The 15377-nt window shown below is 39.0% G+C and overlaps 1 protein-coding gene across 2 annotated transcripts in view; it reads right to left on the bottom strand.

The window, feature by feature from the left end:
• LOC117247109 (V-type proton ATPase 116 kDa subunit a 1-like) overlaps window positions 1–15377 on the bottom strand; it is a 51754-nt gene that overhangs the window by 18046 nt on the left and 18331 nt on the right. The window contains exons 16-21 of one of the 2 annotated variants that reach the window (XM_033611336.2): window positions 13324–13540; window positions 11490–11597; window positions 8918–9118; window positions 4492–4509; window positions 983–1100; window positions 677–848 (exon numbers count right to left, since the gene is read on the bottom strand). In XM_033611336.2, the coding sequence (XP_033467227.1) occupies window positions 677–848; window positions 983–1100; window positions 4492–4509; window positions 8918–9118; window positions 11490–11597; window positions 13324–13540 (834 nt within the window). The remainder of the gene's footprint in view (window positions 1–676; window positions 849–982; window positions 1101–4491; window positions 4510–8917; window positions 9119–11489; window positions 11598–13323; window positions 13541–15377) is intronic. The other variant, XM_033611337.2, reaches the window with a different exon arrangement.

The following is a 15377-nucleotide window of genomic DNA, read 5'->3' as shown; positions in this document are numbered from 1 at the left end:
AGCACTACATCTGTGTGCACAACTCTAAACACAGATACTGAGAAAAAATATTTTCATTAATATGATTCACTATCCTCTAACAAGTTATGGGGATACTATTGTTAGATACAGCCATACAGTAATTATACTTCATAAAATGTATGTATTAACAGGTATTAGGGGTATTTATAAGTGTAATACAAGACTTCTCTGCATGGCCTTGCCTGTGTCAGTACAGTTTACGCTGGTGCAGGCTGGATCAGCAGGGTGGAGGTGGTACTAGGAGGTGATGGAGCTGAGGTTGTGAGGTTATCTGGAGGCCTGTACACTCACTGTTTGGTAAACCACTTTGTGTCAGGAATGTTTCATTTTGCTGGCATTCCTCAGGTGCATGTTAAATTGAAGAAGTGCAGCTCTGGCAAAGATACTTGGTTCAAGAGTTGAACAATGACAGCCTGCTGGCTGGGTCTATGTTTCCTATTAATATGGGATTCATTTAGTAGACATATGAAAGTGTTGACTTTCTGCATGTGCTCTGTGCATGTGATCTGTGTGTACCTGGGCATGTCAGTATCTGCATGTGCTCACCCTGCAAATATGCACATATACTACATATTTAATAGTATTCATGTAGGCTGTATGTGTGTGGGTGTTTCATATACTGTATATATCTTGCATGTATGTTTGTGTGTCTAACCAGTGCAGACGCAGGGCATGCAGGAAGGCTGACAGCCCCTCCATGATGAGCAGGATGGCAACAGTCAGGGTGGCGAAGGCCGAGAAGATGATTGACAGGCCAAAGAACCCGCCTCCGCTCCGGGACGACAGACCCAGGTGCATCACCATGGACCAGAGCACCTCAGACAGCTCTGCACACACAGTGATGACAACAAGACAGAGTCTTTATCTACGTACAAACTCTTTAAATAATGGTTTGCAGAGTGTGTATTACAAAACTGTGTGTGCTTGTGTGTCTGTGTGTGTGAGCATGTTTTTTACTCACGTGCATGAGCCAGGCTGAGGGCCCAGAGGCGCAGGTAGGAGGCTGTGTTGGAGATGCATCCTAGGCAGTACTCTATGGTGTGGATGGCTTGGTGGACAGCTACGTCACCAAAGTTAAACTGTACGGGAAAGACAAGATGGTTAGGAGGTTTATAGTAACATATTTTTGTACATATACACAGTCCTAAGGTTCAACAAGCAACCTTCAGGTCACAAGTCCAGTTCCCAGGCTACCGCTGCAAGTTTCCACTTGAAACTTACGTTTTAGAATTTTTTTTGGTCTCTCTCATACTTTTACTAACAAGCATTTTTTGTATTCTCCATGGTCATAACAAGAGCATTAATGAAATACTACAGTGATTAAGTACTGCACTTGCAAAAAACACAATGGTCAAAATTGGTGCAGCAGAGGCTGAGTACACAAAACACTGGATTCAGCACCTCCCTACTGCAACCAAGGAGGTTAAAAAGAGGAGAAGTCACTACATCATAATCCATCATATAATTGGGATACAACACCAGTGAAATATGGTCTGCACTTGCCAATAGGCTCAACAGCTGGTGCATTATCATGGAACATGGGGGATGACTGATTCATTTCAGTGAGGCATCCGCAGTCGGCCTTCGGTCGGAATATATTTTTCCATTGGAGCTTATCCAAAAACTTCTGTCAAGACATGCCCCCCCTGAGTGGACACCATCCCTTTATTTCTAGCACCGTCAGCTGTAACCCTTCAGCATCACAACTCCAGTTACATTGCACATGTGTCATACCCCATAGGTCGCATGGGGTCAAAAACCACGCCCCCAGTTGGCAGTGTAATAAATGTTTCTAGTCTAAAAACTCAAATCAATATACCTGAGTTATGTCACTTTTCAGAGTAAACAAAACTCTTCCAGAGCCAAAGAAGGCATTATTTAACTGTTTTCACTGGAGAACTAACTACGACAAGTAAATTAATTCTGACATGTAAAATCGATGGAAAGCATCTTTAAGGTTACTGATTCTTTGGTCTGCAGCTTTGCTCAAATCACTTATTGTCTCAATTTCAAGATATTTCTGTTTAGTTTAACTTTTCTTACACTAGTGTTATGTATGTTTGTTTGAATCAATGATTTAAGATTGTGTGTTTGTTAGAATATAAAAATAAGTGTAAATGAAACAGTTGTTTAACACATCAATGCAGTCGTTTTTAATAGACGTACAGTGATAGTAAACACCGCAGGAGAAACAAAAGAAGCTAAAACAATAGAATTTCCGGTATGTCTTTACTCACACATACGTCATCATAGCTTATCAACTGAGGTGTGTAAAACAAACTCTTTACTTTCCCCTTAACACTGGGAGATGATTATCACCCAGCTCTGCTATTCAAAAAGTGGCCAATAATAACAACTGTACTGTCAGAATGGCATGAAGCATGGAAATGACTTGGAATGGAAATTTTGCTATCATCTAAATGAATATCTGCTTTGACCTTTGACCTCTGACCCCTGCCTGAGCCTTTAACTCTAATCAGGCATAAAACAAAGAGCAAAGATGTTTGGCTTGTTTGTTTCTTCTTTTTTCCCTACCGAGATCACAGTGCAAGGACTTGTTTGTGTGTTGTAAAGCCAACACAGTTCCTCCATCCTCTCCTTCCTGGAGCAAGACTAGCCTTTCCTGTATGAACTGGGCAGGGAGGGGGAGACATGGGAATGTATTGCTCTGACTTGCTCTTGTTGGGTTTGGCTTTGCGCTGGACTGGTTTCCTCTTTCCATGCTTCTCTTTTGTCCTTGGAGCCGTGAAACAGAGTTTATGGAAGCAGCACTCATTGTTTCCATTCAAAGGGTCTCCGAAAAGTGGCTAATGAAAGCAACACTAGCTAACATGCTGTAATGGCAATGTGCACAGAGGCCAGTGGCTCTGACAAGAAATGTTATGAACAAACATTTCAGCTGAAAAATCAAGTGATTGAAATGTGTACACTTACAGTGTACAAGATTTTGGACTTATGATAAAGTGGGAAAATTAACAGCACAGTCAAAACACAGTTTTCAGCATTTAAAGACTACTTTCACACCGATTTGCAGTGATTGTGCAGTAACGTACAGTGGATGAACTGACTAAACAACTAACGATGCTAAACAAGACGTTTAAGCAAGGCAATTAAGCCTACATGTCTTACTTCCGTGAACATGAGAAACTTGAATTCAAAAGGTGTACAGTTGTATTTCTCTGTTTAATAAGGAAAATATGTGTAAGAATATTACTTTTCTTCACATCTTCACACACCAGGCTAACATACAAAGAATTGTTACTGAAAAATCTGTCCCTCTTCCACCTCTGCATTAGCTTTAAATCATGTGTGGACACCTACTAATTCAAGTTGACTTTTCACCTGAAGAGCTGATCTCCAGAGCTATGACTCGCCAAGAAGTAAACTTTTTGGCCAGTCTTTATAATGACAGGATTGTGAGATGTTTCGCTTGGTGTATTTCTCGACCTCAACGAGTCTTTCCTCATCACACACAAGACACAGAAACAGCAATAGAGTTTTCATTATGCATCCATGTTGAGAAGTTGAACTGAGCTGCCATAGGAGCAGAGAAAAAGAGCTGCTACAGGAGCTGATATGTACAAGCAGAGAGAGAGAAGGGGAAAATGCTTTTAATTCTGGGGTGGAAATAGGACTGTGGCGTGAAGTGCCACTGGGGGATGCGCCGACACGGGTCTAGCCGCTACCGGTGTGTGGTTGTAGATCGAAAACAATAAGCGCATATTTTTTGATGCACGCAGTTCGCCGCCAATATGTTTTGACCTTAACAGAGTTTGTGGAAAGTATAAATACTGTAGTAAGTTTGTAAAATTAGATACTGCCCAAGCCTGACTTCAGATAACAATATTTTATATGTTTTGTTTGTTTTTGAGTCATTATGACTTAAATTCAACCCTGATTTTGACTTGGTCTTCACTTAATCTCAAAACTGCACTTACTTATATTTGTCTCAGATTCTACTTCAGTGGTCTTGGCATTAGCTCTGTTTAAGGCTATACTACAAAAATAACCAAATTCACAAGTCAGTAAGTCTCTCAATGCATTTTAAAAACGTTCGATGGCAATGATGACAAATGAGTACAACTGCCAAAAATTAATCTTGTTTTAACATACAATAAAAAAAATTCAAAACTGAGAAAAATCTTGCTTCCAGAACAATTGGAACTGTTGCATCTCAGCCTTTTTTTGCACTTCAATAAAATATGTAAAATATGTTAAAAATCCAAACTTTATGAATGAATATCTAACCAAATGACCTGCAATGGAGCTTTTTACAGACACAGAGATACATTTTTACAGTCACACACATAAACATGCCTAGTACTGGGAGGAGGACAGTACAGGAGGCTGAGACAGAGTAACCAGAGGTCAAACACAGAAAGACCACCACTTGGTACTAAAGGCACAAACAGATCAGGCAAGACAGCATCCAGACATGCTCAGATGATACCAAATCTCAGGTTTTCTTACCGGTTCTTCTTCTGAGTGCTTGAAAGTAAGCAAAGGTCAAAGGTTAGTGGTGGAACTGAAATTCAGGAACTGCATCGGTCCACAAGGTTCCATCCTACTTTTGCCTTATTGTTTTGCAGTTTATTTCACTTAACTCTAGCATTATGAAACCTCACCAGATCTTGATAAATGTATCCTGTTTCAGGTCAGGGTCGTGCCACAATGTTGGGTAAAGCTTTGGCCTGAGGTTGGGCTTCCTTCATCTGTTTTCAGATCTAATTAATTAAGACACTTGTTTTTCTCCAACTCCCTGGTAAGCCAACAGTCAATAGCGGATAAAAAAAAAGCAAAATATAACTCTGAGTCCCCGCCAGGCTCGAATCTTAAATTTGGCACCATTTGGATTCAGTTGGGTTGGATATTAAAGGATGATATTAAGTTCAGATTTTCTTGCTAATACAATACTCTCATGCCATATATATGTTGAGTTATTCATAAAAAATATTTAACTGGGAAAAGCCTAATTAAAATTAAAGGTCACTTTTACACAAAGACAGGCAGCAGCCAAATTGTGGGTCACTGTAATCTACACAAATCAAGTGTGCATCTATTTTCCAAAGTTAGTCTTTTAACATTATATTGCCCCTTTTAAAATAACAATACCAGTACCAGTACCGTTAAAGGGATAAGGCAGATTTATACCTGTGTGTCAGCTCTATGCAGAGTATACGCTGTGGCCTATGCACATGGTCTACACCGTTTTACGCATTTATACTTGTACAATGGTGTGTCTGTGACACTGCAGTTATATCTCCAAACACTAGGGTTTCTGTGAAGTGCTGTTAAGTTTAGTTGATTCAATACAAAAGACAAGACATTTTCTCCACAAATATAACCTGCTAATGTTATTAGCACAAGCCTATGGCAATTTTCATTGTATAAATTAGCTAGCAGCTAGCAGAGATTTCCTCTACTCATATGAAGCCAGGGAATACAGCAACATTTAACAATGGTAACATTACAAAATTCAGCTCCATTACAACTCACAAGGCTCACCGACAAAACAACAGCCTTATACTAAACATGTTTGATTTGCCAAACAAATCAGCATGCTAACGTTATTAGCACAAGCCCATGGCAGTTTACATTGTATAAATTAGCCTAGAAACTAGCGGACTTTTCCTCTACTCATATGAAGCCAGGATAAATTACACATGACTTAAATGCTGTTTTGTGGGAGCTTTATTGTCTCCACAATTTATTATGTCTTATAAGTGAAATAAAAGTAAATAAAAGTTTTGTTTCTACTGAGGGTAATGGTTTTCAGCTTACAAAAATAGACAGGAGGTCTGCATCGCCACAGCGTGTAGTTACATTTCTGGGGAGGTGCACATCAGGCTACGACATGGGTTCAATTTGACACAGAAGTATAAATCCCACTATACTGATACCAATAGAATACTTCATTCGATACCCATAATGTGAATGGAGTGGCATGTTAGTAAAGCCATGCTTTTGAATGTTTTGGTGGCATCTCGGTATGCTGAACCGTCAACTCTGTTAAATACAACTTCCTCGACTTCACCACACTATAGAATGTATGGGTTGTGGCTAATGCTGTGAGAGCTATGAGCTCCGCACCAGGGACAGAGTCCTGTACACACACAGTGACAGGGCTAACTATTAGCATTACACAGCCAACATTACCTAATGGTTAATAATGGGTTTAACGACAGAGTTGAGCCGTTTCAGTGTCAGTGTGAGTTTGTTGGGACCACTTCCCAGTGGATGTTGGCGCTGCTGTTGTGTTAGCGTATGCTAACCAGGCAGACTCGATGGGAGGACAGTGGCTCTGAGGACTGGAACAACAAAAAATCTGCTGAGGTGTTATTTTACTGGAGACTTTTTGATACTACTTGGTACTGGGTTATTGTGAGTGATACCTTGAAGGTATGGAGTACTGAAATCCTCTTTGCGTTTCATTGTTGAGCTACAGTGGAGGGATCCAGTATGTCTTGGAAGTCACATGCGGATTTGTTGCCAAAACACAATGCAGGAATACACTTACAGGAGACTGCCAGACTGGAGATACTCAATTGATTAGACTAATTCAGGTTAATGAAACCTTTTATGAGCTTCAGCTGAACTTCGGAATGTGCTTCTGCGACGATCAAAGATGGTAGATTTTATGTTCCATCTCTTACAATGTAGTCATGTTAAGATGGTATCATTTCACAGCAAGTATAAACAGGAAGAAAGATTACAGTGACCCACAACTTGGCCTAAATATGGCATATGTGTATTAGGATAAACTTGAAAAAAAACTAACATTAAAGATGTGCATATGGGACCGTGTAGAACTGTACAGCACACCTCAAACTATGAACTAAGGTGCTGCCCTAATCCAGCGCAACGACAGGTGAATACGTTGAAATTCATCAAATAACCAGCACTGCTAGAAACCACTGATTAGAAGTTCAAAGGTCAGTGTTCAAAAGAGCTACAGAAAACACAAAAAAAAGGAAAAAAGAGATTTTCCCCCCCAAATACCTGTATCAGCCAATTTCCCTGGATGTTTACATTTTCTGTAGCTTTCAGTAAATTGTCCAACTTCATACTTTTACAGTCTCTTGCTACTCCCAAAATTATGAAACGTTAAATTCCATAACCCAGCTGGTAAGTAATGGCTACATGGAATATCATACATTTGGAATTTAAATGCAGTCTTATTACATTACAGTTACATAATGTGTTATCACAAAGTAAACACTCTGAGATTTAGTGTGCGGGAGACCGGGGAGACACCAAACCTCTGAGTCACAGATAAAAAAAAAAACTGGGTGGTATTTTCATAAATTCCACTCACTGGTTCTCATGAAAACCACCTTGCTGTTTATGTTTCTGAAATGGAAAATACATCCCTTATCTGCTCCAGTCCTTCCCTGCCCTGCCTCTCTCTGCCTCTCACGCTGTTGTACCCACATTGCCCTCATCTCTTGTTACTACTCAGGAGAAACGACTGCACTCTGATATAAAGGTACAACAGGGAGTAAAGCATGGCACTGGTGAATGAGCTGAGAGAGATCATTTTCATTAAGTACTGTTTAAGTTATACGTTTTTGATAGTCTGAGGTGGAACTGCTCGAAGTATGCTGACCTGAACATATCTATTAACTACTTTTCCGATGTTTTTGTGTCTTAGTGACTAATAAGAATATCAGTTTTTGAAATTGTTCAGTATTGAGCAAAAGTGCAGTAGCTAGCAGCCCTGAAACAGGCTGCGACGTAACCCCTTAAGGGCATGTTTGCGCTGTCAATATACGTATGTAAAGTGCTTGTTTTTGCCACTGACAGACTCAGGTTGTCATTTTAAGTGTCTGATGACATTATAAAAAGGATCCCTACAGAGATAGACCTTTTTGTTGAGTAAAATCCTTTTTGTTTCTCAGAGACAGACCCAAAATCGCTATAGCCAAACCAATCAAATAAATCGTGCTTTAATTATAAAGGACACCACATGCTTGTTCGTGAGCCCGAATAGAAGTAAATGTAGTGCAATGACAAACACCGTTAGGGTGTTTGAATAGCATGGCCACCTCACCAGAAAAAAAAGCTAACATGGTAGTCTTTGCAACAAAAAGCTTTGAAATGAAGCACTTATATATACAAACAGGCGCTATCTTAAATCCAGAAACAATCAGAATCAGAAGTGTTAAACTGTGCCCCAAATCTGGAGCTGAAATAATTAGTCAACGGCAATTATGATACTTGATTAAAGGATTCAGTCATTTGTAACATACTCATATGCAATATTCTCAAATGTGAGGCTTTTTTTTTGGGAGGGGGGGGTTCCTTATCCATTGTGAGGGTCCAAAGCACAGAGGGATGTCTTATGCTGTAAAGCCCTAAATTGTGATTTGTGATATTAGGCTTTATAAATAAAATTGATTGATTGATTGATTGATTGATAACTTGTAGGCTGTCAAAGGAAGCTGACATGAGGAAGAACTTTTAATGTCTGCTAAGCTGCTGGGTGAATGTTTCAGTACCACACTGCAGTGTAATCTGCACACAAAACATCATTGAACAAGGCCCAGCAGGTACAAGGTCATTGCTGAGAATGTAGAAAATCAAAATAACCAATCAAATTAAAGATGCAGCAATCCTTCTTAGTTTATGACAGTCTACGTAAAGTGAGTCAAAAAGCTACTATCAAAGTCAAATAGTCAGGTTTAGAAAACTGGAAAACAAATCTGTTAATTTTCAGAACATAAAGAAACAATCTCTGTGACACCCTTCATCTGTAACATAAAGATAACAAAGAGAATAGTCCATATATAATCGTGAAAGCACAGTTAGCATAATCCAACTAAAATTAAACATAATTAAGTTTCGGTAGAGGATGGAATTTGAATCAGTGATGTTTGGTGATATTTCATGGGCTCACCTCATCTCCTTCCTCTGAGTGCTGGGAGAGCTGGTCGTGGTCCATGATGCCAGCCTCGTCCTCCGTGGGCCCGTTGCCCACCCGCACCCCTCCGAACTTCTGCGTGCCCTGTTGGGTGAGTCCGGTGCATGATGAGGACACGCCTGTTTGCTCTAAAGACTGCTCTAGATTCTCTGCAGGGGTTTCTTCCCTCTTCTGGGACTAGATACAAAAGCCACAAGAGCTGTGTCTAGCTTAAAGCAAGCCTCAGGTTGAACGCTTTCTTCTTCATTTACTTCAGTTTTTTATAAGTAACAGGGCACCCATAACAGTGAATGGAGGTTTTCATTCCAAAATGAAAGACATCCACTAGTTGTGAAACATGACACTGCTCACTGGTTTAGCTGAATCTCAACAAACACAGTTGTAAAGTACAGCGTATAACTGTAAAACTTTAAATGGCAAAGAAGAAATTTTGGTTTAAATATGACTTCAACATTTCCTGCCGGGTCATCGAGCTACCAGCAACATCCTGATCCAGACTAGTACTTGAGTACTTGTCTAAAAAAAAAAATGTATTAACTTGACAGCAGGCTAGTTAACTCTGGTAGCTAATTTGGATCGGAATGGTAACTAGCTAATAACTAGTTAATTTTTGATAACTTGAATTCTTAATGTTAATACTGTATTAACACTTTAAATGGGACTGGTGCATTGTCAAGTGTGTGATGCTTGCCATGGTGAGCTTAAGTAAGCTAACCATTTTTAACAAATGGCATCACAGCAATATAAATTGATAACCTTTTTTCCACAATGAGAATGAGACAAAAAACAAAAAAGCAACCTTTGAAAACAAAAACTATTACAAAATGAATTACTATTTTATTCAATTCATAACAACTATAATGTTAAAGACTTAGATTGGACAAATCTTACTCAAAGACCTGCATGCAGCTGTGGGATCACACATTGTAGGCTGCTGACTGGTTGAGCAATGTCCTGCACCACCCAAAATGTCTTTTCTTAAAGGTCTAGAATGTAGGATTCAGTGGCATCTAGTGGTGAGGCTGCAGACTGCAACCAACTGAAACTTCTCCCATGTGACAATCATGTATAAGAATTACGGTGGCCAACACAAAAACATGAATGGCCCTTTCTGGAGCCAGGATTTGGTTTGTCTGTTCTGGGCTACTGTAGAAACAACTCAGCAGACTAGGCGGACCTGGTCCATATGTAGATATAAACAGCTCATTCTAAGGTATCGAAAACACAACTATTCTTATTTTCAAGTGATTGTACATATATATTCCATTTCTGCCAGAATTTCCCCCTAAATCCTACACACTGGAACTGTAATTTGTGTATGCTTCATGATGCATGTTTATATTCCAGTACATTCAGAACCTGATGGCAACTTATGTTAGCAGTTAAAAACGTTACTGATTTATGGACGGAATTCTTCTATAACCCTACTGGAATTCGACATGTAGCAGCAACAAAAAAGTTGAGACAAACTGCAAATGCATGTCCACAGCACACAAAAGCTAACACCACGTAATAGAGGTGGGGGAAAAAAATCGATACAAAATAATATTGCGATTTTTTTGTTTGGCAATAGCGTATCATCACACAGTGGTAAGTATTGATTTTTTTATTATATAAATTATCTATATTACAATTCAAATTCATCTTTAGGAACCCTACTAGAATAATATAATAGGTTACTTTTTCAGTCCACTAGATACATTTTGCTGCAAAAAAAATGGCTGAAGTGAGATGAACAGACTTTAACTTTATCTTATTAGATAAAACAGATGTTGACAAAGTTTTCCTTTGGAGATATAATTTACAATTGAAAAAAGGTAACAGATTGCAATATATCACAATGTATTTTATCACAACACATATATATCAATGGCTGTGGATGTAAATCTCAGAATACTCAGACTTAAATTTCACTGACCAAACTTCTTTAGTTTTGGTTGACTATAACTATAATCAACTTACTAAAATGTTTCAAAAGCTCATAATTTTTTTTTTTGTTAAAAGACCAGGTGCCAAAATTTACACTGACTAGCAATCCACTTACAAAGTCAATACCATGACAGTGAATTGATTTATGGACTCTTCTCATGAAGATGGTAAACATAACCATAATTCTTTATATATGGTGCTGATCTTAAGTCTGAAGGGACTGCATTTTTTGAGGTTTAAGACAACCAGTGAAAGCAATGAAAGTGTCAGGCTGATATATCAGGTATTACAAGTAATTCACATTTGTTGGATATGAAACGTTTTGGGTGAGAACTTATCAAATGTTCAGGTAGAATAAAAGCCTACACATGGCAGATCATCAGCTGTTAGGGTGCCTTCAGTCTGTGAAATGTTTCACCAAATTTGCCACCAAAATAAGAGCGTTTCCAAGGCAGGCTTTAAGCAGTTTTCATGGCAACACAACCAACCACATTACACAATACAATGTGCATTGAAATGAATGGCAGAATAGGGGTGAAAAAAAAGGTTATACCAAAGGTTATAAATGTTATTCATCAAAGGTGGCAGAAAGGTTATAGGTGGGGTCAGATCCACATACCAGGTGCTTTTTCCACAGGTGCTGACGCCGAAGCACCATAGTTTTCACAATCAGCATACAGGGAACACATGCAAGGGCAATCAGCACCAACAAAACCTGGATCCCCATCTACAGATTCAAACAGAGAGAGGTTAACAAGAAGTTGGTGGTATGTAGCAGTGATCAGAAGATGCTAATTCCCTGAACTGGCGAGGCCTAACTCAGTCCTCCCTCTCGCTGCTGGTACAGAAAGAAATAAAGCATTGTCTTCGTTTTGTGTTATTCTCAACCAAATAACAAGCTTTCCTTTGCTTTAATGCAAAATAGGTATTTCTTTACAGTTAGTTGTTGTTTTAATCTAACAATAGTAATATGCTGATCTGAGGACATGACAGATATATCAGATTTTGGAAACAAAGAATAAAGGCTGATTGATTACCTCCACATTTCGACTAGCTCAAGTTGTTAAAACAAGAGCAGAATTTTCTTGTTTACAATTCATAGAAACAGTTTTGCTTGTACATAGACATTGTATGTTATTAATTGATGCATTTTATATATTTGCATCTATTTTTTAATAACTTGTAGATACTTAATAGTTCTTTGTTTATTTTTACCTATTTTTGTTCAGCTCTGTTGTCCTTAGGAGTTAATTAGGAGTAAATTCCTTGTATGAGTATAGCTCAACAGTCACATTCTTAAATATTAGGAGCTGTTGTGGATTATCCAAGCAGCAATCTGTCTGAGATTGCTAAGCGACCATAACCAGCACTGTGTCATAGCCTACTTACCAGCAGAGCTCATCTTCTTCCAGGCACTATTTTTTAAGTGTGTATTGGGCCTAAAATAATGTCTGTGAGCCAGATGTAAAGGTTTGGCAGCCCTGAATTAAAATGATGACTTTACTCTTCATATTTACCACAGAATCCAAAAGTTGTACTCTGCACATCTCAGGGACCAGCTATTGCACCCTCAAAAATAGGTGCTTGGGAAAGCCTGCGACCTGCTCTGGTGTTGCTGTAGCATTTGAGCGCACCTGCCACGCAGCTACATTGAAAACAATGAATTTGAGGGTGCAAAAAAAGCAGCATGTGCCCCTTAGAGTTAGTGCCACCCTCTCTTTAATAATAAGATCACTTCTGGCTCCAAAAATCCAAGATGGTGACGTTCAAAATACTGAACACCAGGCCTCAATTCAGGAGTCCACAAACAAGTAATAAGACATTGGTGGTAAGGTCATGGTGGTACATATAGTCCTGTTTGAAGTTAAGGAAGTTAACCATAGGTGCATTTTCTAAATCAAGCACTCCGTCCTCCTCCTCAAAGCCTTTTCTCTTTGAAAACTAAAACACATAGCTTAAAAACACTCACAATAAAGCAATATTCTCACCTTTGTGCAACTTGTCCATTTAAATTTTGGAGTGGAATGTAATGGTGTCATTGCTGCCTCCTGTGGCTGATTGGAATAAATAACCCACTGCAACTGAAGTTCAGTGGTTTGTATAGCTGGTGAGAAAAGCACTCAAAAACTCCCTTGGACAAACTGCATAAAGGTAAAAGTGCTGAAGCCTTTTCAAACAGTATATTTTGGTTTTATGAAAAGAGGCTTCAGGGATGGTTGGCTGGTTTGGAAAATGTTCAGATGGTTAACTTTTGCACCTCTTAAAATATGTAGTGCACAGATGCTTCAATGCGCACATACATTTATAGTATTTTTAATGACTAATAACTATATATACTATTGTTGTTTGCTATGAGCTGCTGTGCACCTCTCTACCAGGGTTTAACTATACTGGTAAATGAGGAAGGGACAGGAAGCTGGGAGAGGCAGAGGGGTGGATGATGGATGGAGCACCTGTCCCCTGTAGAGGGGCTTGCTGGTGGGGTCGTTGTAGTTGAACAGACACATGTTGATGAAGTGGATGAGCAGGCTGGGCGCATCCTTGGAGGTGTATGCGTCATAGGCTGTCCACTTGTAGAAGACCAGCAGAACGAGGTAGCCAAACAGAGTGGACATGAAGACGATCTCTGGGATGAAGCCCAGGAAGATGTTCAGCGGCTTCTTGAAGTATCTGTAGTGCAGAGAAGTCAGCTTACAACCAGGATAATTGTTTCATCATACTCCACCTGTTTCAAGGGTTTTGTTGTAGGGACAATGTAGTCATAAGAAAAACTGTATTTAATGCATAATAAAAAAAAAAAGTTCCCATGACTCTTTGAAGGAGTACAGTACTGACAAAAAATGCAGACATTATTTAAAACTTCATGTCTCCTGTACTCTTTACTCTTCTTGCATCTTCTCTTCTGTCTCCTCATCTGTCTCCTCATCTGTCCCTTTCTAAGGTCTCCTGTCCTCTTCCATCCCTATGTACAATCCACGTCCCCTCTCTGTCTATCAAGGTAAACAAACACTAAATAATTATATGAATTATGTAGCAGTAATATGTTTATGTTTACTGCCTCGTAGTTGTATGCCTCCATGCACCAGTCAATTTGCAGTTGTAGTTATATCCATGTCTGTGAAAACAACACACATCTTCCCCCCCGGCAGCACAGAGGATCTATACAAGTAGCACAATTTCAAGGTGGACACCCAAGATGAGTGTCACCAATTCAGTATCTGACCCAAATGTTTCTCCTTCTGTTTCTAAAATATAGCGTTGATTAATGGCCAGAAAAGATACATATTTTCTTTATATAAAATGTAATGACTTCATTATTTCATCCTATTAGATATTTCTGTGCGATTTTGTTATGATTAGTGTGAGAATTCTTGCGTTTTGGCCAAAAACATGTTTTGTGAGGTCACCGTGACCTTGACCTGTTACCTTCAACCACCCAATGTTAGCAGGTCATCACTGAGTCCAAGTGGATGTTTGTACCAAATTTGAGGAAATTCCCTCAAGACGTTCATGATAATGAGATAGAAAAGGTCACAGTGACCTTGAACTTTGACCTCTGACCAACAAATTCTAATTAGTTTATTGTTAAGTCCAACTTGACGTTTGTGTCACATCTGAAAAAAATTCCTTAAGCATTCTTGTGATATTACATTCACGAAAATTGGACAGATGGACAGACGTACATACATATGGATGGACAACCCAAAACAGAATGCCTCTGGCCATGGCTATCGCCAGCTGTGAGGCATAAAAATTGCATTATATATAATTTAAAAATTTATAATGTATATTCTAAGATGAACATACCAGGTTTGCAGAAGAACAACAAACAAATTGCACAGCAACAACAACCATGCATGTGTTGAGGAAGTGAATCAGATGATTGATCACAGAATGGTTTGTTCTCTTATGTGATTTTTCTTGCAGTAAAGATTTTGCTGTTGAGGCCACAGGAAGCACTGAATACACCTATTAAATCTGAGCACAAGAACTCAGGGAGCTTACTTTCTGTGTAAATTACCTAAGGTATGATGGTAAGCCTGATTTCAGAATCTCTTCCCAAATGGATTTAAGTGAAAAAAATGGAGGGAGAAAATCCAATAATATCATCTGTTTGTTTGACACCATTGGTACATTTTCTAACAAAACAGAAATTGGCGTGTTGAAAACCTGTAGACAAACAGACAAAAACCTCAAACAATTTCAAACTACATAAAAGCTGGCACAGAACATATATAGTACCACTCACATGACAATTGATGGCAGTTAAAGTTTTAAAGCCTCAGTGGGCTTCAAATAACGTCCTCCGATGGCATCTGCCAGTTTTTTTTGCAACAGACTGTCTGACTTGCCCATGTTTTAAACTTCTCTTTCAAGTTCTCTTTTTTCATCTTTACCCAACTACTTTCCATCACTTTGCGTGCAAACAAATGAGAAAAACGCTGCCCAGAATTGTGCATCATTATCTCCATTTGTATGATTCATAACATACAAATCACCCCTCTCG

The sequence above is a fragment of the Epinephelus lanceolatus genome, chromosome 21 (genome assembly GCF_041903045.1).
Source record: "Epinephelus lanceolatus isolate andai-2023 chromosome 21, ASM4190304v1, whole genome shotgun sequence".
NCBI lineage: Eukaryota > Metazoa > Chordata > Actinopteri > Perciformes > Serranidae > Epinephelus > Epinephelus lanceolatus.
The sequence above is the reverse complement of the archived record's forward strand: the minus strand, read 5'-3'. Positions and strand labels throughout refer to the sequence as shown.